Consider the following 26890-nt stretch of genomic DNA (forward strand, 5'->3'; position numbering starts at 1 on the left):
GTCTAGGTTGGGGACCACTCCAAAATACAGAAAAATTTAATGAACAGTGGCACACCAGGTGTCAGCAAAAAAAGGTGATTTATTAAAAAAAAAACGTGTTAGGCAACGTTTCAGCTGGCTCACCCAGCCATTTTCAAGCAATAAATGACTCAGTGATACATATATATAGGGTATACAATCATTAACGTCTAATATATTAATTAGTGTGCAAACAAGTGAAAAAGTACATGAATCATAATAAATATAGTCATAAAACAGTGTTTAAGATGCACATACACATTGAGTACATGGTCTGGAAACCCGATCACGTTCAAATGTGGATCCGCATAGACAGTATGAAAGTGTATATTATAATTACATAATAGTTGTGCACAGGTGGATATTAAAATCATTATCAACTGGGCGGGGAGATGAATCCACTCACCAGGAATATATACAAAAGTGGCCACGAGGACGCCATTACCAAGGGAGACAGCACACGCCAACAAACAGGAACCGGAAGCAGCGACTCTGATAGAGTATCATGTTATCCTGCGTGTCAAGCGCCGTGGCGCATGCGCAAGACCAAGAACATAGACACCGTCAACCATCTTGGTTATGGGCACACACATACTCATAGGGAGCACAGCAGTCTTCAGTACGCGATCAAGCGCAAGGTATAGCCAGGCGGAGGCCGGAGCCCCGTCCCCGTCTAGCGAACCTGAACCTCCTATTCTCCAGAGCACCAGTATCCCTGATGAGCCGGGTTTCGGGGGGCGCTGTTTTGCACCATGTGAAGAAGTGCAGCCTATTTTCTTCTGTGTTGTTCGGGTGGCTATCATATGCGTTGATGGTTAGGTGATTAGATGTAAATAAGGTTCTTGCTGTAGGGGCGTGTGCTGTTGTTAAATAAAGAAAAATATAGGGTGTACAAATATTTGTGAGTGTATCCCATCTCCAGTGTCCAGTGATCTGAAAATAAAAATAGAAAAGAGAATAAATATAAAAGCAAAATATACAGTCAAAAATACAGAGAGGTAGCAAGCAAGAATAGGAGGTACAATATGGTTATGTATTATAAATTTCTTTTGTTACATGAAAATCTACATTAAAGCCAGAGGGTTTCAAAGTATTGAGTTCATAGATCCATTGTAATTCCTTGCGTTTAACCCCTTAAGGACCGGGGTTTTTTCTGTTTTTGCATTTTCGTTTTTTGCTCCTTGCCTTTAAAAAATCATAACTTTCAAATTTGCACCTAAAAATCCATATGATGGCTTAATTTTTGCGCCACCAATTCTACTTTGTAATGACGTCAGTCATTTTGCCCAAAAATCTACGTTGAAGCGGGAAAAAAAATCATTGTGCGACAAAATTGAAAAAAACGCTGTTTTGTAACTTTTGGGGGCTTCCGTTTCTACGTAGTACATTTTTCGGTAAAAATGACACCTGATATTTATTCTGTAGGTCCATACGATTAAAATGATACCCTACTTATATAGGTTTGATTTTGTCGGACTTCTGGAAAAAATCATAACTACATGCAGGAAAATTAATACGTTTAAAATTGTCATCTTCTGACCCCTATAACTTTTTTATTTTTCCGTGTATGGGGCGGTATGAGGGCTCATTTTTTGCGCCGTGATCTGAAGTTTTTAACGGTACAATTTTTGTATTGATAGGACTTATTGAATTTTTTTGCGCGCACGCCATTGACCGAGCGGTTTAATTAATGATATATTTTTATAATTCGGACATTTCCGCACGTGGTGATACCATATATGTTTATTTTTATTTACACTTTCTTTTTTTATTGGAAAAGGGGGGTGATTCAAACTTTTAATAGGGGAGGAGTTACATAGTTACATAGTTAGTACGGTCGAAAAAAGACATATGTCCATCAAGTTCAACCAGGGAATTAAGGGGTAGGGGTGTGGCGCGATATTGGGGAAGGGATGAGATTTTATATTTCTTCATAAGCATTAATGTTATTTTGTTCCATGAATGTATCTAATCTTGTTTTAAAGCTGTTAATTGTTCCTGCTGTGACCAGTTCCTGAGGTAGACTGTTCCATAAGTTCACAGTTCTCATGGTAAAGAAGGCGTGTCGCCCCTTGAGACTAAACTTTTTCTTCTCCAGACGGAGGGAGTGCCCCCTCGTCCTTTGGGGGGGTTTAACCTGGAACAGTTTTTCTCCATATTTTTTGTATGGGCCATTAATATACTTATATACGTTTATCATATCCCCCCTTAAACGTCTCTTCTCAAGACTAAACAATTGTAACTCCTTTAATCGCTCCTCATAGCTAAGATGTTCCATTCCCCATATTAGTTTAGTCGCGCGTCTCTGCACCCTTTCCAACTCCGCAGTGTCCCTTTTATGGACAGGTGCCCAAAACTGAACAGCATATTCCAGGTAAGGCCGTACCAATGATTTATAAAGGGGGAGTATTATGTCCCTGTCCCTTGAGTCCATGCCTCTTTTGATACATGACAATATCCTGCCGGCTTTGGAAGCAGCAGCCTGACTTTGCATGCTATTCTGTAGTCTATCTACAAGTACACCCAGATCCTTCTCTACCAGTTAAATGATCTTTATTCACTTTTTTTTTTTTTCACTTTTTTTTTTGCAGTGTTATAGGTCCCATAGGGACCTATAACACTGCACACACTGATCTTCTATGTTGATCACTGGTTTCTCATAAGAAACCAGTGATCAACGATTCTGCCGCATGACTGCTCATGCCTGGATCTCAGGCACTGAGCAGTCATTCGGCGATCGGACAGCGAGGAGGCAGGAAGGGGCCCTCCCGCTGTCCTGTCAGCTGTTCGGGATGCCTCGATTAGCCGCGGATATCCCGAACAGCCCGACTGAGCTAGCCGGGAACTTTAGCCGCGGCTAAAGGGTTAATAGCGCGCGGCGCCGCGATCGGCGCTGCGCGCTATTAGAGGCGGGTCCCGGCTTCACTATGACGCCGGGCCCGCTGTGATATGATGCGGGGTTACTGTGTAACCCCGCGTTATATCAGAAGAGCAGGACCAAGGACGTACCGGTACGTCCTTGGTCCTTAAGGGGTTAAGTATAGCCACTCTGTTCCCGCCCCACTTTGGAAATATCCACCTGTGCACAACTATTATGTAATTATAATATACACTTTCATACTGTCTATGCGGATCCACATTTGAACATGATCGGGTTTCCAGACCATGTACATGTGCATCTTAAACACTGTTTTATGACTATATTTATTATGATTCATGTATTTTTTCACTTGTTTGTACACTAATATATTAGACGTTAATGATTGTATACCCTATATATATATGTATCACTGTGAGTCATTTATTGCTTGATAATGGCTGGGTGAGCCAGCTGAAACGTTGCCTAACATGTTTTTTTGAATAAATCACCTTTTTTTTGCTGACACCTGGTGTGCCACTGTTCATTAAATTCTTCTGTGTGTGTGTGTATATGTGTGTGTGTGTGTGTGTGTATGTATATGTATATATATATATATATATATATATATATATATATATAATGTGTGTGTGTGTGTGTGTGTATGTATGTATATGTGTGTGTGTGTGTATGTATGTATATGTGTGTGTGTGTGTATGTGTATATGTGTATGTGTGTATATATATATATATATATATATATATATATATATATATATATATATAGTATTTTATTTTATTTTTTTTACATATGTGATACTGCCGCATTGCTAACTTTCTGAACTACAGTGGTCCCTCAACATATGATGGTAATTTGTTCCAAACGACCCATCGTTTGTCGAATCCATCGTATGTTGAGGGATCCGTGCAATGTGAAGTATAGGAAGTTATACTCTCCTGTCCCCGCCGCTCCGGACCGCATCCTCACCGCTCCCGATGCTGTCCCAGGGGCTCCTGATGCTGTCCCGCTGCTCCGGCGTCTTCTTCGGATCCTCCGGTGTCTTCTGCATCTTCTGCAGGGTCCGGGCCTCGCTTTCTGGTGACGTTATTACGCTGTTGCGCCGGCACGGCGTGCGTAGTGACGTAATAACGACGCCGGAAAGCGAGGCCCGGACCCTGGAGAAGATTCAAAAGATGCCGGAGGATCGCGAAGAGGACCTGGAGCAGCGGGGATATGTAAGTGAACCTGTCCGGGCTGCTTAAACTGCTATCCGACAGCAGCTTAAACATTTTGCGCTGTCAGATAGCAGTTAATGCCATGGCCCCGACATATAAAAGCATCGTATGTCGATGCTGACATCGAAATGCGATGGCCTCTGTGAGTCCATCGTATGTCGATTGCATCATATGTTGGGGCCATCGTAGGTCGGGGGGGTTACTGTATTAAAGTATTAGTGAATCATGAACATTTTAATTCAGACAGTTACCTATGTGGCAATATCAAATTTATGCTGGTTTCTGTACAGGATCATTAATAATGATCCTGTACAGCAACCGGCGGTAAACGTTATAAAAAAAAAAAAAAAAAATCCCAAATTGCTAGAAACTTTTAATATGGCCATTGTACATAATTTTTCAAGTAGAATCAACTCAACCCCTTTTTTGGGCATTTTGAAATTTTTTCCGATTGATGAAAGAATCCACAACTAATCAATTATTAAAATAATTGTTAGCTGCAGCCCTACTTTAAAACCGAAGATATGCTAGCTATGCTACAATGATGTTACACTATGCTAACCCTACGCTGGTTAACCCTCACTCCCTGCCTGCTACACTGTTACCTACTCTAACTACGAACGCGGAGTCCGTAGTAAACTGCACGTGCGCACAGTTTTTTATGGACTGCCCCAGAAAAACTGCGCATTCACAAACATACGCTGATCATGCAGACTTCTACAAATCGAAGAAAACTTTACATCACCACCTCCGGGAGTACCCAGGAAGCTGCGCATGCGCCGTACATTAACACTGGGTGCAAGAGCAGGGAGGGGGGTTATGAATGTTGATGAGCTGGGCGGAGCAGCGAAGATGAGGTCAGCGTTCCCCTAGCTCTGTTCGGAGCCCATGTCCCAAGGCCCTCATTTGCATAAAAAGGCAAATTGCGGCGGAACAGCTGGGTGAATCTGGTCGCCCTGAGTATCATTTTGATCAGCATCACCTGCACTACAAGCCTGTGTGACAGTTGATGCTACTGACAGATCATTGCGTCTTTAGTTCAAGTATTAAATTTCCATTATTTTCTATGGGCATTCACCTTCCTATTATACCCTATGGGCATTCCATCCTTTTATTTGCCATTCCATAGAAAATGATAATCCCCTTTCATCTCAACTTAATTTTGCACTGAATTTGGAGAGTCTGATATGTTGAATGGTTTAAGTCTCTAAATTGCACAGCTATAATCCCAGTTAATTTTACAATGTGCTACTCAACCCAGGGAATACTTGTTGTAAAGACTAATTTGCTAACACTGATCAGTATTTGCTATCTAAAGATTGAAATATATAGTCCATACATAACACATCCTGGATCTGAATAAATGAACTAATTGTATGTGAAATACTTTTGTCTTTAAATAGTTGAATGTGCTGATAACAAAATCACACAACAATTATCAATGGAAATCAAATTTATTAATCCATGGAGGTCTGGATATGGAGTCACACTCAAAATCAAAATGGAAAACCACACTACAGGCTTATCCAACTTTGATGGAATGTCCTTAAAACAAGTCAAAATGAGGCTCAGTAGTATGTGTGGCCTCCACGTGCCGGTATGACCTCCATACAGTAGAAAGAACAATCAGTCAGTCTGATAAAGGCTTTGGCCGAAACGCGTCATATTGTGTTTGCACCGTGTTTTTCAATAAACACATTTCACTTGGTAGAAGATTACAGTGAGTGCCGGGATTGTTCTTTCTACTATTGCCATTTATTCCTCTGTAGTAGGGATCGACCGATTATGGGTTTGGCAGATATTATCAATTACCTTGCCGATAATGCCCCGCACCACCCACCGCACCGCAATATTTTTATAGTTCAGAAGCTGAGCGCACTTTGTATCTGCTGTGTCCCAGTTGCTATCCAGTGTTTCCCAACATGTGTGCCTCCAGCTGTTGCAAAACTACAACTCCCAGGCTGTCCGTGCATGCTGGGAGTTTTAGTTTTGCAACAGCTGGAGGCACACTGGTTGGGAAACACTGCTATAAACAACCAGGACCCGCCGCGAATACTGGACATCGCCGATCGGTCTGATGTCCGGTATTAACCCTTTAGATGCCAAGATCAAAGTTGATGTTGGTCTCTAAAATGGGAGTAATCAATGCCTTTTAGCTCAGCGGAGCTGTTCGGGACAGCCACGGTGAAATTGTGGCATCCCGAATAGCTGTGAGGACAGCGGGAGGTGCCTTACTGTGCTCCATGCAGATGACACTGATCAATGCTATGCTATGGCATAGCATTGAACAGTGTGTGCAATCAAAGGATTGCAAGTAATAGTCCACCATGGGGGCTAAAACATAGTGTAAAAATTGTTAAAAATCTTAAATTAAAAAAAGTTAATAAATGTGATTTAACCCCTTCCTAAATAAGTTTGAATCACCCCCCTTTTCCCCTTTCAAACAAAAAAAAAATGTAAACACAAATAATAAGTTTAAACGATTAAAATGATACCCTACTTTTATAGGTTTGATTTTGTCATACTTCTGAAAAATATCTTAAATACATGCAGGAAAATGTATATGATTAAAATTGTCATCTTCTAACACTTATAACTTTTCTTTTTCTGCATATGGGGCAGTATGAGGGCTAATTTTTTGCGCCGTGATCTGAAGTTTTTAGCGGTACCATTTTTGTATTGATCGGACTTGTTGGTCGCTTTTTATTCATTTTTCATTATATAAAAAGTTACCAAAAATACACTATTTTGGACTTTGGAATTTTTGGGCGCGTATGCCATTGACTGTGCGGTTTAAATAATATATTTTTATAATTCGGACATTTCCGCACACGGTGATACCACATATGTTTATTTTTATTTACACTGTTTATGTTTTTTAAATGGGAAAAGGGGGGTGATTCAAACTTTTAATAGGGGAGGTGTTAAATCATCTTTATTCACTTTTTTTTTTTTTTTTTTTTGCAGTGTTATAGCTCCCATAGGGGGCTATAACACTGCACACACTGATCTTTTACATTAATCATTGGTTTCTCATAGGAAACCACTGAGCAGTCATTCGGCGATCGGACACCAGGAGGCAAGGTAGGAGACCCTCCTCATGTCCCAGAGCTGTTCGGGATGCCGCAATTTCGCCACGGACATCCCGAACAGTCCCCTGAGCTAACCGGCAAAGATTTACTTTCACTTTAGACGCGGCGTTCAACTTTGAACGCAGTGTCTAAAGGGTTAATAGCGCGCGGCACCGCGATCATTGTCGCGCGCTATTAGCCATGGGTCTCGGACGTTGTTAGAGGCCGGGCCCGACACGCTATGACTCGGGCCCACGTCGTGGCCCCGCGTTATAGAAAGGGAAAGGACTCTGACGTATCGGTACGTCCTTGGTCCTTAAGAGGTTAAACCACATGGTCAATGACGTACATGTAAAAAAAAAATCCAAAGTCCAAAATTGCGTATTTTTGGTCACTTTTTTGATAATTTTTCTTTGAGTATACATACAAAGTGATATACAGAAAAATAAGTTATAGGGGTCAGAAGAGGACAATTGTAAACACACTCATTTTGGTGCATGTAGTTATAATTTTAGTATAACATTTTTGAAGTAAAATAAAAAAAAACTATAAATCATTTTACAAAAAAGTGCACTGCGTAGAATCGGAAGCCCCCAAATTTACAAAATAGCGACTGGAATAGCGTTCCAGTTTTGCCCCACAAATTTTTTTTCTGGTTTCGGCATAAATTTTGGTTGTAATGATTTGTCATTACAAAGTACAATTGGTGGCGCAAAATTTTTTTTAAGCGTTATCTAAAAGGTGAGGAGGAAAAAACTAAAGTGCAAAAAATTTAAAAACCTGTGGTCCTTAACCCCTTAAGGACCCAGCCCATTTATACCTTAAGGACACGGCCATTTTTTTTAACATCTGACCACTGTCACTTTTAAACATTAACCCCTTAAGGACCAAGCTCATTTTGGCCTTAAGGACCAGAGCATTTTTTGCACATCTGACCACTGTCACTTTAAGCATTAACAACTCTGGGATACTTTTACTTATGAATTTGATTCCGAGATTGTTTTTTCGTGACACATTCTTCTTTATCATAGCGGTAAATTTTCGTCGATACTTGCGTCATTTTTTGGTGAAAAATTACAAAATTTTATGAAAAATTTGAAAATGTAGCATTTTTCTAACTTTGAAGCTCTCTGCTTGTGAGGAAAATAGACATACCAAATAAATTCTATATTGATTCATATATAAAATATGTCTACTTTATGTTGGCATTATAAAGTTGACATGTTTTTACTTTTGGAAAACATCAGAGGGCTTCAAAGTTCAGCATCAATTTTCCAATTTTTCACAACATTTCCAAAATCTGAATTTTTCAGGGACCAGTTCAGTTTTGAAGTAGATATGAGGGGGTCTTCATTTTAGAAATACCCCATAAACTACCCCATTATAAAAACTGCACCCCTCAAAGTATACAAAATGATATTCAGAATGTTTGTTAACCCTTTAGGTGTTTCACAGGAATAGCGGCAAAGTGAAGGAGAAAATTCTAAATCTCAATTTTTTTTACACTAACATGTTCTTGTAGACACAGTTTTTGAACTTTTACAAGGGGTAAAAGGAGAAAAAGCCCCCCCAAAATGTGTAACCCAATTTCTCTCGAGTAAGGAAATACCTCGTGTGTATGTCAAGAGCTCTGTGGATGCACTAGAGGGCTCAGAAGAGAATGGGATTTTGGAGAGTGAATTTTGCTGAAACTGTTTTTGGGGGGCATGCTGCATTTAGAAAGCCCCTATGGTTCCATAACAGTAAAAAAAAAAAAAAAAAAAAAAAAAAACACCTTGCATACCATTTTGGAAACTACACCCCTCAAGAAACGTAACAAGGGTTACAGTGAGCCTTAACACCCCACATTTGTTTGACGACTTTTTGTTAGTCAGATGTGTAAATGAAAAAAAAAAAATTTCACTAAAATGCAGTTTTTTCCCAAAATGTACAATTTTGACAAGAGGTAATAGAAGAAATGGGGTTACAAATTTTGGGGGCATTTTCTCCTGAGTATGGAAGTACACCATATGTGGACATCAAGTGCTCTGCTGGCAAACTACAATGCTCAGAAGAGGAGGAGCGCCATTGGGCTTTTGGAGAGAGAATTTGTTTGGAATGGAAGTCGGGGGGCCATGTGCGATTACAAAGCCCCCCCCATGGTGCCAGAACAGTGGAACCCCCCCACGTGACCCCATTTTGGAAACTACACCCCTCACGGAATGTAATAAGGGGTGCATTTACACCCCACTGGTGTTTGACAGACTTTTGGAACAGTGGGCTGTGCAAACGAAAAATAAAATTTTTCATTTTCACGGACCACTGTTCGAAATATCTGTCAGACACCTGTGGGGTGTGAAGGCTCACTGTACACCTTATTACATTACTTGACGGTTGTAGTTTCCAAAATGGGGTCACGTGGGGGGGGGGGTCCATTGTTCTGGCACTATGGGGGCTTTGTAAACACACGTGGCCTTCAATTCCAGACACATTCTCTCTCCAAAACCCCAATGGCGCTCCTTCTCGTCTGAGCATTGTAGTTTGCCCGCAGAGCACTTAACATCCACATATGGGGTATTTATATACTCAGAAGAAATGGGTTTACAAATTTTGGGGGGCTTTATTCCTATTACCCCTTGTGAAAATGAAAAATTTGGGATAACAGCAGCATTTTTTAGTGAAAAAATAAAAATGTTTCATATTCAACAAAAATTCTTCAAACACCTGTGGGGTGTTAAGGCTCACTATACCCCTTGTTACGTTCCGTGAGGGGTGTAGTTTACAAATTGGGGTCACATGTGGGCGTTTTTTTAATTTGTTTTGTTTTTTTGTGTTTGTCAGAACCGCTGTAATGATCAGCCACCCCTGTGCAAATCACCTCAAATGTACATGGCGCTCTCACTCCTGAGCCTTGTGCGCCCGCAGAGAATTTTACGCCCACATATGGGGTATTTCCGTACTCAGGAGAAATTGAGTTACAAATTTTGGGGGTCTTTTTTTCCTTTTACCTCTTGTGAAAATAAAAAGTATTGGGCAACACCAGCATGTTAGTGTAAAAAAAAAAAATTTTTTTTTTACAATAACAAGCTGGGGTAGACACCAACTTTACCTTTTTGTAAGGGGTAAATGGAGAAAAAGCCCCCCAAATTTTGTAACGCAATTTCTCCTGCGTACGGAAATGCACGATATGTGGGCATAAACTGTTTCCTTGAAATACAACAGGGCTCCGAAGTGAGAGAGACCATATAGAAGTGATTTGATCCCTAAATTAGGGATTGCGTACCAGATGTTTTTCATTTTTATTGGGGGGGGGGGGGGAATTAAATGCACGTGTGAGAGAGCATCTCTACTCTCTTCGATCAGGTAAGGGGTCCCCTCGCTTCATTGCTCATATGAATGAATGTCATGGCGGTGTGAGCGAGGGGCTCAAATTTGCCGGACTCGAGAGAATAGAGAACGTCCCCGTCGGCATAGATAAACATGCCTTCCTTCTATGCCGGGAGGCTTTCTGGATTATTAAGCTAAAAGCCATGGGACCGACGGGGATGAATGACAAACAAGATCTGTCAGCTTTTCTGTGAATCTGCTACCTCTGTTAGGTGGTTTTGTTTTAAGTGGTGTTCATGCAATGTCCTGATTTTAAAATGGTATGTGGTTTTCTTTACACTCTATAGTAATGTGTTACGGTCACCACGAACCCCCCCCCCCCTCCTCTGTTTTGAAGCTGTATAAATACTTACCTACCTGTGCAGGTAGGCGTACACCTTATTGGCCGGAAGAAGCGTCAAGCTGTGACGCGAAACTCTGGTCACCTCTGGTGGTGTGCCCCCGCATCCTGAGAGCGGCTGCTCTCGCTCGGCAGAGTGGAACAATAAAACACGATCACTCACGGGGGGGGGGGGGGGGGGGTGGGGGGTGAGTGACCGTGTTTTATTATTCCACTCTGCCGGTGTGAATAAAGGACACGACTTTGTATACTGCTCCTGGTTGGTGAGTGCGACTTCTTTCTACTTCATTCAACTAGCTGATACAAGTTACTTTCAGCTAGTGGTCTGCACCTCCACGCAGCAGGTATTGTGTACTCTGAGGTCACAGCAGCATACCTATCCCGTATACTATAGTTGGCTAATTGGATACAGCTAATTGGACTTGCAAACAATTCATTAGATTTGTAAATTACTTCTATTAAAAAATCTTAATCCTTTCAGTACTTATGAGCTTCTGAAGTTAAGGTTGTTCTTTTCTGGCTAAGAGCTCTATGATAGTGAAGAAATGGTCGGCACTTCTGAGTGGTCGTGGTGCACGAGGAAAAATTGTGATGCAATATAAAAAGGAGGTCCCAGCACTCACCGATGCAAGCAAAAAGATTTATTGTATATCCAAATCACAGGACACGTTTGGGCACTTAGCCTTCCTCTGCTGACAGCAGAGAGGCTAAGTGTCGAAACGCGTCCTGTGATTTGGATATACAATAAATCTTCTTTTTGCTTGCATCGGTGAGTGCTGGGACCTCCTTTTTATATTGCATTTAAGAGCTCTATGATGAAATGTGTCTCAGGAACCGCCCAGTTTAGAAGCAAATCCCCATAGCAAACCTTCTAAACTGGGCGGTTCCTGAGACACGTGTAGCCCACAACTTTTCCTTTTCATAAGGGGTAAAAGGAGAAAAAAGCCCCCCCCCCCCCCCAAAAAAAAAAATTAAAAAAAATTCTAGTGCAATTTCTACCGAGTACAGATATTCCCCATATGTGGCCCTAAACTGTTTCCTTGAAATACGACAGGGCTCCGAAGTGAGAGAGTGCCATGCGCATTTGAGGACTACATTAGGGATTGCATGGGGGTGGACATAGGGGTATTCTATGCCAGTGATTCCCAAACAGGGTGCCTCCAGCTGTTGCTAAACTCCCAGCATTCCTGGACAGTCAGTGGCTGTCCAGAAATGCTGGGAGTTGTTGTTTTGCAACAGCTGGAGGCTCCGTTTTGGAAACACTGCCGTACAATACGTTTTTCATTTTTATTGGGGGGGTACAGTGTAAGGGGGTGTATATGTAGTGTTTTACCCTTTATTATGTGTTAGTGTAGTGCAGTGTTTTTAGGGTACATTCGCACTGGCGTGTTACGGTGAGTTTCCCGCTAGGAGTTTGCGCTGGGGCGAAAAATTTGCCGCAGCTCAAACGTCAAGAAACTTACTGTAAACCTGCCCGTGTGAATGTACCCTGCAAACCTCCAGCTGTTTCAAAACTACAACTCCCAGCATGTACTGACAGAACGTACATGCTGGGAGTTGTAAACCTTCAGTTAGGTTCTGTTACCTAACTCAGTATTTTCCAAGCAGTGTGTCTCCAGCTGTTGCAAAACTACAACTCCCAGCATGTACTGATCACCGAAGGGCATGCTGGGAGATGTAGTTATGCAACAGCTGGAGGTACGGAACTACAACTCCCAGCATGCCGAGACAGCTGTTTGGGCATGCTTGGATTTGTAGTTTTGCAACATCTGGAGGGCTACAGTTTAGAGACCACTGCATAGTGATCTCCAAACTGTGGCCCTCCAGGTGTTGCAAAACTACAAATCCCAGCATGCCCAGAAAACAAACTGCTGTGTGGGCATGCTAGAAGTCTACAGTATAGATACCACTGTATAGTGGTCTCGGACTGTAGCCCTCAAGATGTTGCGAGGCATCTCACCGGCTTCCGCACGATCCAGCAAGCTAGCCGCACGACATCGCCGCCCGCTGCCGCAAGTTAACCACCCCCCGCCCCCTGATCTGCTATTGGTTGTCGCTTCTGGTGACCAATAGCAGGGAAAGGAGGGGTGGCACCCCTGCCACCTCACTCCTATCCCTTCAGGGGGATCGTGGGTGACAACCGTGATCCCCCTTATATTCCGGGTCACCATAGACCCGTATGACCCAGAATCGGTGCAAATCGCAGGTATGAATTCACCTGCGAATTGCGCCCCCCCTGGGCATTTGCGCGGGGTGCCTGCTGATCGATATCAGCAGTCACCCAGGTCCCTGCCCGGTGTGGGGCGGGGACCGAAATTCCCACGGGCGTATCCATACGCCCTAGGTCCTTAAGGGGTTAATGAGAAAGGAACGAGGAAATATCACTTTATACTGTACCATAATACTGTTACTGACCAATGTTAACAATAATAGTACTAGTAGAATAATACTGCCACAACCTGACCTCTACTATTACCACCGTATAGTGACTATATAAAAATCACTGAACATATATCAATATTCCCCATACAAAACCCATATAGTAGTAACCCCAGCTGTACACAGGCCCTGCAGACTGTGTGATTACAGTGCAGTTACATTTACTGACTCACAGGAGGCATCTTCTTGGCATCGCTCTCTTTCCTTTTTCATCTGTCTTGCTCAGATTGCCTTAAAGTCTTCTTCCAACCATGACTCTTCTCCACAGAATCTGCCAGACAACAAACATATTAGGCTCTGCACTTTTTCAGCACATTCCCCACATGCCCCAAATAATTCCCACCATGGTGCCCTGCATAATAGGAAGGAGAAGTAGTAAGTGTGTTGTGGGGAAAGGGTAGAGGGATTGGGTGGTGGTAGTTATCCCTACCCTGTTAGGTAGTGCCCCCAGTAGCTAGGTAATGGAATCAGGTAGGTAAACCCGCCCCCCCCCCCCCCCCCCCAGTAGGCAGGTTGTAAGCTATGCCCCCCATAGGTGGTATTAGGTAATGTCCCCAGGTAGGTCGGTAGTAGGCAATGCGCCCAGTAGCCAGTAGGTAATGCTCACAGGTAGGTAATGCCCCCAGTCAAAAGTAGCCCCCAGGTAGGTAATGCTTCCAGTGTATAGTGCCCCCAGTTGATGTCCACCCCTGGCAGCACCTGTGTTGATTTTAAAGGACCCACAGCCCATCCCAGGGTCTGAGTAGGGGCATGTGGGGGAGGGGGCTCTTAAACTAGTCTTGAAATTTGAGGCTGGATGCTGGCCCCCCTTCTTGCCCAGTGTCTAAGTAGGCTGAAGGTAGATTTAAGGGGAAAAAAAAGGTGCTGGCAGTGGCTGAACCCTCTCAGGCCCTGGGCAGTGCCTAGGTGCATGGCCTGCCAGTCTGGATATGAGATGGGTAGGTAGATATGAGAGCATTTCCCAACCAGGGTGCCTCAAGCTATTGCAAAACTTGAACTCCAAGCATGCCCAAACAGCTAAAGGCATTCTGGTAGTGGTATTTTACAAAAGATGGAGGCACCGTGGTTGGGAAATACTGATCAGTATTTACCAACCACGGTGCCTCCAGCTGTTGAAAACTACCACTCCCAGCATGCCTTTGGCTGCCTGGGCATGCTGGGAGTTGTAGTTATGCAATAGCTGGAAGCACCCTGATTGTGAAAAATATATCTGTCTGAGAAAGATAGATGGATAAATAGGATAGATCATTGTTTTCCAACCAGGTTGCCTCAAGCTGTTGCAAAACTACAACTCCCAGCATGCCCACACAGCCATAGGCATGCTGGGAGTTGTTGTTTTGCAACAGCAGGAGGCGCCCTGGTTGGGGGACACTAAGATAATGTATAATAGCTGTATAGAGCTGAATATTTCAGTTCCCTTTGAGCGGAGCTTGTCTGTAGAGCAGGGTTTCTTAACCAGGGTGTGTCCAGCTGTTGCAAAACTCCAAAGGCTGTTCATGCATGCTAAAAGTTGTAGTTTTGCAACAGCTGGAGGCACCATGGTTGGGAAACAGGGCTGTAGAGTCATAATGCCCTCAGTGCATCGTGCTAAATAATATGCTAGACATTGTGCAGGATATTTCAGCTCCCCTTTGCAGCTCCTGGGCAGATCTTACACACTGTAGAGTTCAGTTTTTTTTTTTTTTTTTTTTATCTAAAGCCGAGGAACGTGCTCTCGATTCACCCAAAGTGCAAGAAAAAGTGCAAACGTGTTACACTAAAAAATCGTGCACAAAGGATGCGGTCTATCGCAAGCCCTTCTCCGACAGGAGAGAGGCCCCCCAACAAACCTTACCCTTCGCCTCCGGACCAAAAGGTACCTGCGTGGTTCCAGGTTCGATGTCCCTTTTCGCCGAAGCTACTAGGGGACCACAAATGCTCCCGACATCCCCCTTGGCGTTAGCCAAGGTATCTGCCCGCAGAGCCGATAACGGTAGGTACCCTGCCAAAGCAGGAGTACCCGGGGTGTTTGCAGGGAGGTGCGGAACCTAATGGCCACACACACCTCCCCTAGACCGCCAGGAGGGACACCCAGAAGGGCTACCGCATCCTGACAAATCCTGTGAACACACAACACGCAAAAAGTGACAGTGAGACAAAAAGAAATAAATAAGTGAATGTGTGCAGATATACTGCCCGGACATCCGGCCGGATCTATTAAAATTTCTCTGATCCTAGCCAGAAGGCCGGGAATCAAGAGGTGAGTGCCACAAGGTGAAGAGATTATGGTGCCCGTGCTTCAACTCAGTGAGTCCTTCCTCCCAGTGAGTTTCGGCACCTCGGGGTCACCACTCCCCGAGGCACAAAAAGTACCTCGGCTTTAGACCCTCTCAGCCTCATGGCGAGACCCGGAGGGAACAGGTCACATCGGGGCAGCCGTCGAGCTGATTCCTCAGAACCAGCCCCGGAAAGCCCTGGTACACCTGCATCCTCCATGCAGCACCCATCCCCACCAGCCCCATACCGGCGTAGTGTACCACCGGCATGAAAACTGATAAGAACAGATACTACACTTGATCTTAGCCAAAAGGCCGAGACTGACGTCATGCGCCGCGCCGTGCAGCGCATAGCAACGACGCAGGGGACGCACGCCGGAGGCCTGAAGCAGCGCGGACCCGACCCCGGCAACAGGTAATTATGCCACCGGGGATGGGGGGAGGCAACGGGGCAGCGGCGCCGGCAATGGGTGCCGCTGCCCCTTCTCTCCCCCTGGCTATCGACGCCGGCAATGGGGCGCCGGCACCGATAGTCAGGGGGACAGAACAGGCAGCGGCGCCGATAGCCAGGGGGAGAGAAGGGCCGGCAGCAGGGCTCTAGACCCCCAGGAAAGGCAGGGGGAGAGAAGCGGGCAGCGACGGCCTCTCTCCCCCTGCCTTTCCTGGGGGTGTATCGGGGTATGCACGCACATAGACTTTTGGCTAAACATTTTAGCCTAAAAAGTGCGTGTTATACGCCGATAAATACAGTAATTTAATACATACACCTAACATTTGGTAATCTACCTAAGAAGACAGGAGGATTGAATTACAATATGTGTCCCTCGCCGATCTCTAGATGTTATGCTCTCCACGGACAGCAGGAGAGTGTATGTATCCGGCTGGCACTAGGACCCAGCGGCACTCCAGCAGTCTGCAGACTCGCACTCCTTGCTTCTGTAACTGCACGAGCTGATTCCACTGGGACAAGGCCATTTTACACCTTAGGACCAGAGCGTTTTTTGCACATCTGACCACTGTCACTTTAAACATTAATAACTCTGGAATGCTTTTAGTTATCATTCTGATTCCGAATAGTTTTTTCGTGACATATTCTACTTTTACATAGTGGTAAAATTTTGTGGTAACTTGCATCCTTTCTTGGTGAAAAATCCCAAAATTTGATGAAAAATTGGAAAATTTTGCATTTTTCTAACTTTGAAGCTTTCTGCTTGTAAGGAAAATGGATATTCAAAATATTTTTTTTTAAATTCACATTTCCAATATGTCTACTTTATGTTTGCATCATAAAACTGACGTGTTTTTACTTTTGGAAGACACCAGAGGGCTTCAAAGTTCAGCAGCACTTTTCCAATTTTTCACAAAATTTTGAACCTCTCTTTTTTTCAGGGACCAGTTCAAATTTGAAGTGGATTTGAAGGGTCTTCACATTAGAAATACCCCACAAATGACCCCATTATAAAAACTACACCCACCAAAGTATTCAAAATGACATTCAGTAAGTGTTTTAACCCTTTAGGTGTTTCACAGGAATAGCAGCAAAGTGAAGGAGGAAATTCACAATCTTCATTTTTTACACTCATGTTCTTGTAAACCCAATTTTTGAATTTTTACAAGGGGTAAATGGTGAAAATGTATACTTATATTTGTAGCCCAATTTCTCTCGAGTAAGGACATACCTCATATGTTTATGTAAAGTGTTCAGCGGGCGCAGTAGAGGGCTCAGAAGCGAAGGAGTGACAAGGGGATTTTGGAAAGTACGTTTTTCAGAAGTGGTTTTTGGGGGGCATGTTGCATTTAGGAAGCCCCTATGGTGCCAGAACAGCAAAAAAAACCTCACATGGCATACCATTTTGGAAACTAGACCCCTTGGGGAGCGTAACAAGGAATACAGTGAGCCTTAATACCCCACATGTGTTTCACGACTTTTGCATATGTAAAAAAAAAAAAAAAAAAAATGTTTTCACAAAAATGTGTTTCCCCCCAAATTTCACATTTTTGCAAGGGTTAATAGCAGAAAATACCCCCCAAAATTTGTAACCCCATCTCTTCTGAGTATGGAGGTACCCCATAAGTTGGCCTGAAGTGCATTACGGGCGAACTACAATGCTCAGAAGAGAAGGAGTGATATTTGACTTTTTGAGAGCAAATTTTGCTCGGGGGGCATGTCGCATTTAGGAAGCCCCCATGGTGCCAGAACAGCAAAAAAACCTCACATGGCATACCATTTTGGAAACTAGACCCCTTGAGGAACGTAACAAGGAATAAAGTGAGCCTTAATACCCCACACGGGTTTCACGACTTTTGCACCTGTAAAAAAAAAATATATATTTTTTTCACTAAAATGTGTTTCCCCCCCAAATTTCACATTTTTGCAAGTGTTAATAGCAGAAAATACCCCCAAAAATTTGTAACCCCATCTCTTCTGAGTATGGAGGTACCCCATAAGTGGACCGGAAGTGCACTACGGGCGAACTACAATGCTCAGAAGAGGAGGAGCACCATCGAGCTTATGGAAAGAGAATTAATTTGGAATGGTAGTCAGGGGCCATGTGCATTTACCAAGCCCCCCGTGGTGCCAGAACAGTGGACCCCCCCCCCCCACATGTGACCCTATTTTGGAAACTACACCTCTCACAGAATTTAATAAGTGGTGCAGTGAGCATTTACACCCCACTGGCGTTTGACAGATCTTTGGAACCGTTGGCTGTGCAGATGGAAAATTTTTCAATTTTTCATTTTCACGGATCACTGTTCCAAAAATCTGTCAGACACCTGTGGGGCGTAAATGCTCACTGTTGTACCCCTTATTACATTACATGAGGGGTGTAGTTTCCAAAATGGGGTCACATATGGGGGGGTCCATTGTTCTGGTACCATGGGGGCTTTGTAAACTTAGTTCTCTTCTGAGCATTGTAGTGCACCCATAGAGCACTTTACATCCACATATGGGGTATGCTCTTACTCCGAAGAAATTGGGTTACAAATTTTGGGGGGCTTTTTTTTTTCCCTTGTGAAAATGAAAAATTTAGGGTGACACCAGCATTTTTTTTTTCATTTTCCCATCCAACTTTAATGAAAATTTGTCAAACACCTGTGGGATGTTCAGGCTCACTATACTCCTTGTTACGTTCCGTGAGGGGCGTCGTTTCCAAAATGGGGCATGTGGGTATTTATTTTTTTGGGGTTTATGTCAGAACCGCTGTAAAATCAGCCACCCCTGTGCAAATCACCAATTTAGGCCTCAAATGTACATGGTGCGCTCTCACTCCTGAGCCTTGTTGTGCGTCCGCAGAGCATTTTACGCCAACATATGGGGTATTTACGTACTCCGGAGAAATTGTGTTACAAATTTTGGGGGTCTTTTTTTCCTTTTACCTCCCGTGAAAATAAAAAGTAAAGGACAACACCAGCATGTTAGTGTAAAAAAAAAATTTTTTTACACTAACAGGCTGATGTAGACCCCAACTTTTCCTTTTCATAAGGGGTAAAAGGGAAAAAAAAAAGCCCCCAAAATTAGTAGTGAAATTTCTCTTGAGTACGGAGATACCCCATATGTGGCACTAAACTGTTTCCTTGAAATACGACCGGGCTCTGAAGTGAGAGAGCGCCATGCGCATTTGAGGACTAAATTAGGGATTGCACAGGGGTGGACATAGGGGTATTCTATGACAGTGATTCCCAAACAGGGTGCCTCCAGCTGTTGCTAAACTCCCAGCATGCCTGGACAGTTAGTGGCTGTCCGGAAATGCTGTGAGTTGTTGTTTTGCCACAGCTGGAGGCTCTGTTTTGGAAACACTGCCGTACAATACGTTTTTTATTTTTATTAGGGGGACAGTGTAAGGGGGTGTAAATGTAGTGTTTTACCCTTCATTATGTGTAAGTGTAGTGTAGTGTTTTTAGGGTACGTTCACACTGGCGGAGGTTTACAGTGAATTTACCGCTAGGAGTTTGCGCTGCAGCGAAAAATTTGCCGCAGCTCATACTTGAAGCAGAAAACTTACTGTAAACCCGCCAGTGTGAATGTACCCTGTACGTTCACATGGGGGGGCAAACCTCCAGCTGTTTCAAAACTACAACTCCCAGCATGTACTGACAGACCGTGCATGCTGGGAGTTGTACTTTTGCAACAGCTGGAGGCACACTGGTTGGAAAACCTTGTTAGGTTCTGTTACCTAACTCAGTATTTTCCAACCAGTGTGCCTCCAGCTGTTGCAAAACTTCCACTCCCAGCATGTACTGATCGCCGAAAGGCATACTGGGAGATGTAGTTATGCAACAGCTGGAGGGATCGCAACTACATCTCCCAGCATGCAGAGACAGCTGTTTGCTGTTTAGGCATGCTGGGAGTTGCAGTTTTGCAACATCTGGAGAGCTATAGTTTAGAGACTGCAGTGGACTCCAAACTGTGGAGTTGTAGTTTTGCAAGATCTGGAGGTGCACAGTATAGAGATCACTTTGCAGTGGTCTCAAACTATAGATCTTCAGCTGTTGCAAAACTGCAACTCCCAGCAAGCCTAAACAGCTCTCTGGGCATGCTGGGAGTTGTAGTTTTGCAACATCTGGAGGGTTACAGTTTAGAGACCAGTATAGTGGTCTGACTGTAGCCCTCCAGATGTTGCTAAGTAACTCATCGGCCTCCGTCGGATCCAGGGAGCTGCGTCGCCGTCCTCTTCTTCTTCCACCGATCATCGCCCGCTGCCGTCGCCGATGGGTAAGTGGATCTTTGGCGCCGGTCCCTGTCGATTTCTCCGTCCTGCCCCGCCTATTGTGGGAGGGCAGAACGGGGAAACCAAAAGTAAACCCCCCGCCCCTGATCTGCTATTGGTGGTCGCGTCTAGACCACCAATAGCAGAGATAGGAGGGGTGGCACCTCTGCCACCTCACTCCTATCGCTACAGGGGGATCGTGGGTGTCTAGGACACCCGCGATCCCCCTTCTATTCCGGGTCACCATAGACCCGTAATGACCCGGAATCGGCGCAAATCGCAAGTGTGAATTCACTTGCGATTTGCGCTGATCGCCGACATGGGGGGGGTCTAATGACCCCCCTGGGCATTTGCGCGGGGTGCCTGCTGATAGATATCAGCAGTCACCCCAGCCCGATCCCCGCCCGGCGGGGACCGAAATTCCCACGGGCGTACAGGTATGCCCTTGGTCCTGAAGTACCAGGGAGAAAAGGCGTACCTGTACACCCTTGGTCCTTAAGGGGTTAATCACGCCCATGTAGGCGTGTTTAGGACGGGAGGGGCGTGATTTCAGCTCTGGCCACGGTGACTAAATAGGAATGCAGCACCGCCCAATGGACTACTTACAGAAATTAACATACAGCGCAGGACATTTTATAAGTTGATTTTCGGAGCTTTTCATTCATTGCCATGCACTACAGAAACATGGTAGGAACAATGGTTACATGCTCTAGGACGTGTTTTTTATAGTTACAGGGGGTAAAAAGTGATTGATTCCCTTTAAGGACCAGGCCAATTTTATTTTTGCGTTTTTTGTTTTTTCCTCCTTGCCTTCTAAAATCCATAACTTGTATATTTCCATCTACAGACCCATATAAGGGCTTGTTTTTTGCGTGACACTTTGTAATGAAACCTCTCATTTTACCATAAAATGTACGGCAAACCCCCCAAAATAATTTTTTAGGGACGAAATTTAAATGGAAACCACAATTTTGCACATTTTGGAGGGTTTTGTTTTCACACTGTACACTTTATGGTGAAAATGACATGTGTTCTTTATTCTGTGGGTCAATATGATTAAAATGATACTAGGGATGTCCTGATACCAATACTAGTCTCGGTAACAGGGATGTTACTCTGCATTTGCATGGTGCCTGGGACTCGTTTAACCTCTTAAAGGGGTACTCCGGTGAAAACCTTTTTTCTTTTAAATCAACTGGTGGCAGAAAGTTAAACATACTTGTAAATTACTTCTATTAAAAAATCTTAATCCTTCCAGTACTTATTAGCTGCTGAATGCTACAGAGGAAATTCCTTTCTTTTTTGGAACACTGATGACATCACGAGCACAGTGCTCTCTGCTAACATCTCTGTCCATTTTAGCAACCATGCATAGCAGATGTATGCTAAGGGCAGCATGGTGGCTCAGTGGTTAGCACTGCTGCCTTGCAGTGCTGGGGACTTGGGTTCAAATCCCACTAAGGACAACAATAAATAAAGCGTTATTATTATTATTATAATAACGTCAGCAGAGAGGACTGTGCTCGTGATGTCATCAGAGAGCATTCCAAAAAGAAAATAATTTCCTCTGTAGTATTCAGCAGCTAATAAGTACAGGAAGGATTAAGATTTTTTAATAGAAGTAATTTATAAATATGTTTAATTTTCTGCCACCAGTTGATTTAAAAGAAAGGTTTTCACCGGAGTACCCCTTTAAGGACCCGGGGGTTTTCCGTTTTTGCATTTGTTTTTTTCCTCTTTCTTTAAAAAATCATAACTCTTTAAATTTTTCACCTAAAAATCCATATGATGGCTTATTTTTTGCGCCACCAATTCTACTTTGTAATGAATTCAGTCATTTTACCCAAAAATGTACGGCGAAACGGGGAAAAAAATCATTGTGTGACAAAATTGAAAAAAAAAACGCCATTTTGTAACTTTTGGGGGCTTCAGTTTCTACATAGTACATTTTTCAGTAAAAATGACACCTTCTCTTTATTCTGTAAGTCCATACGGTTAAAATGATACCCTACTTATGTAGGTTTGATTTTGTCGTACTTCTGGGAAAAAATTCAAAACTACATGCAGGAAAATTTATACGTTTAAAATTGTCATCTTCTGACCCCTATAACCTTTTTATTTTTCCGCATATGGGGCGGTATATGGGCTAATTTTTTGCGCCGTGATCTGAATTTTATAGCGGTACCATTTTTGCATTGATAGGACTTATTGACAAAAAAAATGCAATATTTTGGATTTGGAATTTTTTTGCGCGTACGCCGTTGACCGTGCGGTTTAATTAAAGATATATTTTTATAATTCGGACATTTCCGCCCGCAGCGATGCCACATATATTTATTTACACTGGGTTTTTTTTTAATGGGGAAAGGGGGGTGATACAAACTTTTATTAGGGAAGGGGTTAAATGATCTTTATTCATCTTTATTTATAGGGACCTATAACACTGCACACACTGATCTTTTACATTGATCAGTGGTTTCTCATAAGAAACCACTGATCGATGATTCTGCCGCTCGACTGCTCGTGCCTGGATCTCAAGCACTGAGCAGTCATTCGGCGATCGGACAACATGGAGGCAGGTAGGGATCCTCCGGCTGTCATGTAAGCTATTCGGGATGCTGCGATTTCACCGCGGCGATCCCAAACAGCTCCCTGAGCTAACCGGCATGGTTTCACTTTCATTTTAGACGCGGCGTTCAACTTTGAATGCTGCGTCTAAAGGGTTAATAGTGCGCGGCACCGCGATCAATGCGGCGCGCTATTAGCCACGGGTCACACACCGTGGCCCCGCGTTATAGATCAGGAGCGGACTCAGGACATACAGGTACGCCCTGGGTCCTTAACAGGTTAATGTCCCCGATACCATGTCCGACACCTACAGCTGTGCGGCCGCTGACCCGTTCTCCCGATCGCATCACGGCATTCCATGGAGGAGCATGTGACATAAACATCATTCCTCCTCCCAGCGTAACGCTACGGAGGAAGCAGAGTGACGTGTATGTCACATGCTCCTCCATAGGACGCAAAGATGCAATCGGGACAGCGGAGCGGCAACACCAGAGGACAGCCGCAGGTGAGCTGTTTATAAGGGGAGGGGGGCTGCTGTCTTTAAGGGGGACAAGAGGGAGCACTGTCTACAGGGGGGGGGGGGGCTTCTCCCTGTCTACACGGGGGGGCTTCTCCCTGTCTACATGGAGGGGGGGCTTCTCCCTGTCTATAAGGAGGGGGGCCACTGTCTACAAAGGGGGGGCTGCTGTCTGTAAGGGGGACAAGAGGGAGCCTTGTCTACAGGGGGGGCTGTTGTCTACAAGGGGGACAAGAGGGGGCCCTGTCTACAAGGGGGGGGGCTGCAGTCTACACGGGGGGTTGCTACTTAAGTCTGCAGCTATCTATACTACCTACAAGGGGATACTACCCACTATTAAAGGAAATCTTACAGCAAAGTCACCTGCACTAACTTCAATTTATATGTAGATAGTGCAGGTGACCTGGTTTCTACCGCTGCTCACCATGTGAACGTCGGCGCAATCGCTCTGGAGAAATCGGTCTCGTCGCCAATGCAAATTCCCTGTTCTGTCCAATGGAGATGAGAGAAATCTTGGCTCATACTACAGCAGCCGCCTCCATCACACACAACAAGAACCCACATATCAGCACGGTAAGCAGCGCCAGAAACCGGCTCACCCTGGTGTCAGATTCCCTTTAAAATAAAAGTACTCGTACTCTGTCGGCGAGTACTAGAATTAAAGTATCGGTACTCGTACTCGGTCTTAAAAAATAACATCCCTAAATGATACCCATGGCTAGATAATATTTTTGTACCGTTAAAAAAAAAAAAAAAAAAAAAAAACGTTTTGTACAAATTAGTAATCTAATCTATTTTGACGACCTATAACTTTTTCATTTTTCCATGTATAGGGCGGTATGAAGACTCATTTTTTGCGCCGTCATCTGTACTTTTAATCGATACCACATTTGCATATATAAAACATTTAGATCATTTTTTAATATTTTTAAATAAAATGGGACAAAAAAGCAGCATTTTTTTTTATTTTTTTTATTACGTTTACGCCATTCACCGTACGGGATCATTAACAATATATTTAGATAGTTCGGACATTTACGCACACGATGATACCACATATGTTTATTTTTAAAAAAAATTACGCTTTTTGGGGGTAATAGGGGGAAAAACTGACCATTTTTATTGGGGGATGGAATTTTTCTTTAACTTTTTTTATTTTTCAACTTTTATTTTACACTTTATGTCCCCCTAGGGGACTATCTATAGCAATCCTTTGATTGCTATTACTGTTCAGTGCTATGCATAGGACATAGCACTGATCAGTATTATCGGTGATCATCTGCCCTGATCTGCTCTATCTCGGACCAGAGCAGAAGACCCACTGCGAGCAATCTGATCATCCATTTAAAGTACCGCACTGTCGCAGATGCTGTGATCTGTATTGATCACGGCATCTGAGGGGTTAATCGCGGATGTCAGCCATTACTGGCGGGTCCCTGGCTGCTGCTAGCAGCCGGAACCTGCCGTGTATGTCGCAAGCACCATTCCGATGCTCGCGGTCATGCACGGCGTAAATGTACGTCCTGGTGTGCGAAGTACAGCCAAACCAGGACATACTTTTACGTCCGTGGTCGTTAAGGGGTTAAAAGGGAGACTGTCACTAAGATTTGACCTGTATATCAAGCAGCAACATGTAATGCATCATAATATATTGTTTCCTGCCATGTTTGTATGTAAATGTTAGCAAATGTATACAAATTGCCTGCAAGTAATAATTATGGTAACATTTCTGGAAATTTGGAAGCAATGGAGACATTTTATTTTTATTTTTTTTTTCTCAAGATATAGTGAAGAACTCTTGGAAAGGGTGCAGAGTATGGCAGAAGGGATTGAAGTTGAAGATGCACCACAGTTTACAACAAGAGATGAAATTATGAAACGGGTACGATACATGTACATAATTACCAAAAGTATCTCCCTTGGGTGCATTTTAGTACTACTTGATGTATTAATGTTCTGTTTTTTTTTTTTTTTTTTACTATAGAATAACTGACATCTGGATCGTTTATCATGAATGTTGATTTATCAGGACTATTTGTCACTATTTTCCACAAGATAAGCACACTGTTTTTATTCAACACTGTGAATACTATTGGAATTTTTTTTTTTTTTTCGATTGAAGTTATTCATATCTTTGTTTATTATTGGAAAAAAAACTGCGGCATGTTGCGTGCATGTTTTTCTCCCATGAGGTCTATGGGAGTAAAACACTATACCTGCATTCTTGCAAAACTGCCACTGACAGCATCCTAAGTGAAGGAAAATGCCACAAAGTAGAAAAAAACAAAACTGTAGGTATAGCATTTTATATTTCTCTATTGACCTCCAAGGAACATCAGGCCACAGTTTATTATATTGCTCTTTGGAAAAAGTTTTTGTGAATTTTACAGAAACTATTACTGTTGATTGTGTACCAGTTACCCAAATAAAATTGAAGAAAAAATGAATTCTTATTAAATAAACATTTTGTATTGTTTTTACATATGACATGGTCCTGTAGTTAATTACAATAGTTAAATATACTTTTAATTAGTGGTGCACCGTAATGAACATTTTAACCGAAACTACGACTCCCACGCATGTTGTGCAAAAGAGCATGCATGAAAGCCAAAGGCTATCAGGACATGTTGTGTGTGAGGCTGCTTTCACACTGTGAAATAGTTCCGTTTAGGAATTTCCGCCAGAAGTTCCGTCACTATATCGGTGGAACCCGGCCGTTACAAAACCCCTGACGGCCGTGACGGCATTGCAGCCTATGGGGTTTTGTAACTGCCCGTTTGCACCCGCATATGCCCGTAATTCATTACGGGCGTTATATAGTGACGGGACATCGTGGCGGAAAAATTACTGGTTTCGCCGATATAGTGACCGAACTTCTGGCGGAAGTTCCTAAACGGAACTATTTCACAGTGTGAAAGCAGCCTGAGCTGTACTTTTAAACGTGCTATAGAGACACAGATAATTCTCATTGCTGGGGGAACACTATTTGGTAAACACTGTGCTTCACCCACACATGTTGTGCTACAGAGCAGTGTTTTCCAAATAGTGTACCTTCAGCTGAGAGTTGTTGTTTTGCAACAGCTGGAGGCACATTGGTTGGAAAACACTGCATTAAAGGAGAACTACAAGATTGAAAAATGTATCCCCTATCCTAAGGATAGGGGATAAGATTCAGATTGCGGGGGGTCCGACCGCTGGGGCCCCCCGCGATCTCCCGTACGGGGCCCCGGCTCTCTGGTTAGAGAGGGCGTGTTGACCACCGCACGAAGCAGCGGCCGACATGCCCCCTCCATACACTGCTATGGGAGAGCCAGAAATTGCCGAAGGCAGCGATTCGGCTCTCCAATAGCAGTAAATGGAGGGCGCGTGTCAGCCGCCGCCTCGTGCGGTGGTCGACACGCACTCTCTATGAAGAGAGCCGTGGCCCCGTACGGGAGATCATGGGGGGCCCCCAGCGGTCAGACCCCCCGCGATCTGAAACTTATCCCCTATTCTTAGGATAGGGGATAAAATTT

General features: G+C 43.7%; 1 protein-coding gene and 1 pseudogene across 1 annotated transcript in view; one reads left to right on the forward strand and one right to left on the reverse strand.

Moving 5' to 3' along the window:
* Positions 1 to 25464, forward strand: part of CDKN2AIPNL (CDKN2A interacting protein N-terminal like) — a 67767-nt gene extending 42303 nt beyond the window's left edge. The window contains exons 2-3 of the mRNA XM_056516606.1: positions 25158 to 25257; positions 25360 to 25464. Coding sequence (XP_056372581.1) covers positions 25158 to 25257; positions 25360 to 25368 — 109 coding nt within the window. The 3' untranslated portion in view covers positions 25369 to 25464. The remainder of the gene's footprint in view (positions 1 to 25157; positions 25258 to 25359) is intronic.
* On the reverse strand, positions 15783 to 15902 carry LOC130267934 (U2 spliceosomal RNA; annotated as a pseudogene).
* Positions 25465 to 26890: the final 1426 nt, after the last annotated feature.

This window comes from Hyla sarda, chromosome 4, assembly GCF_029499605.1.
Source record: "Hyla sarda isolate aHylSar1 chromosome 4, aHylSar1.hap1, whole genome shotgun sequence".
NCBI lineage: Eukaryota > Metazoa > Chordata > Amphibia > Anura > Hylidae > Hyla > Hyla sarda.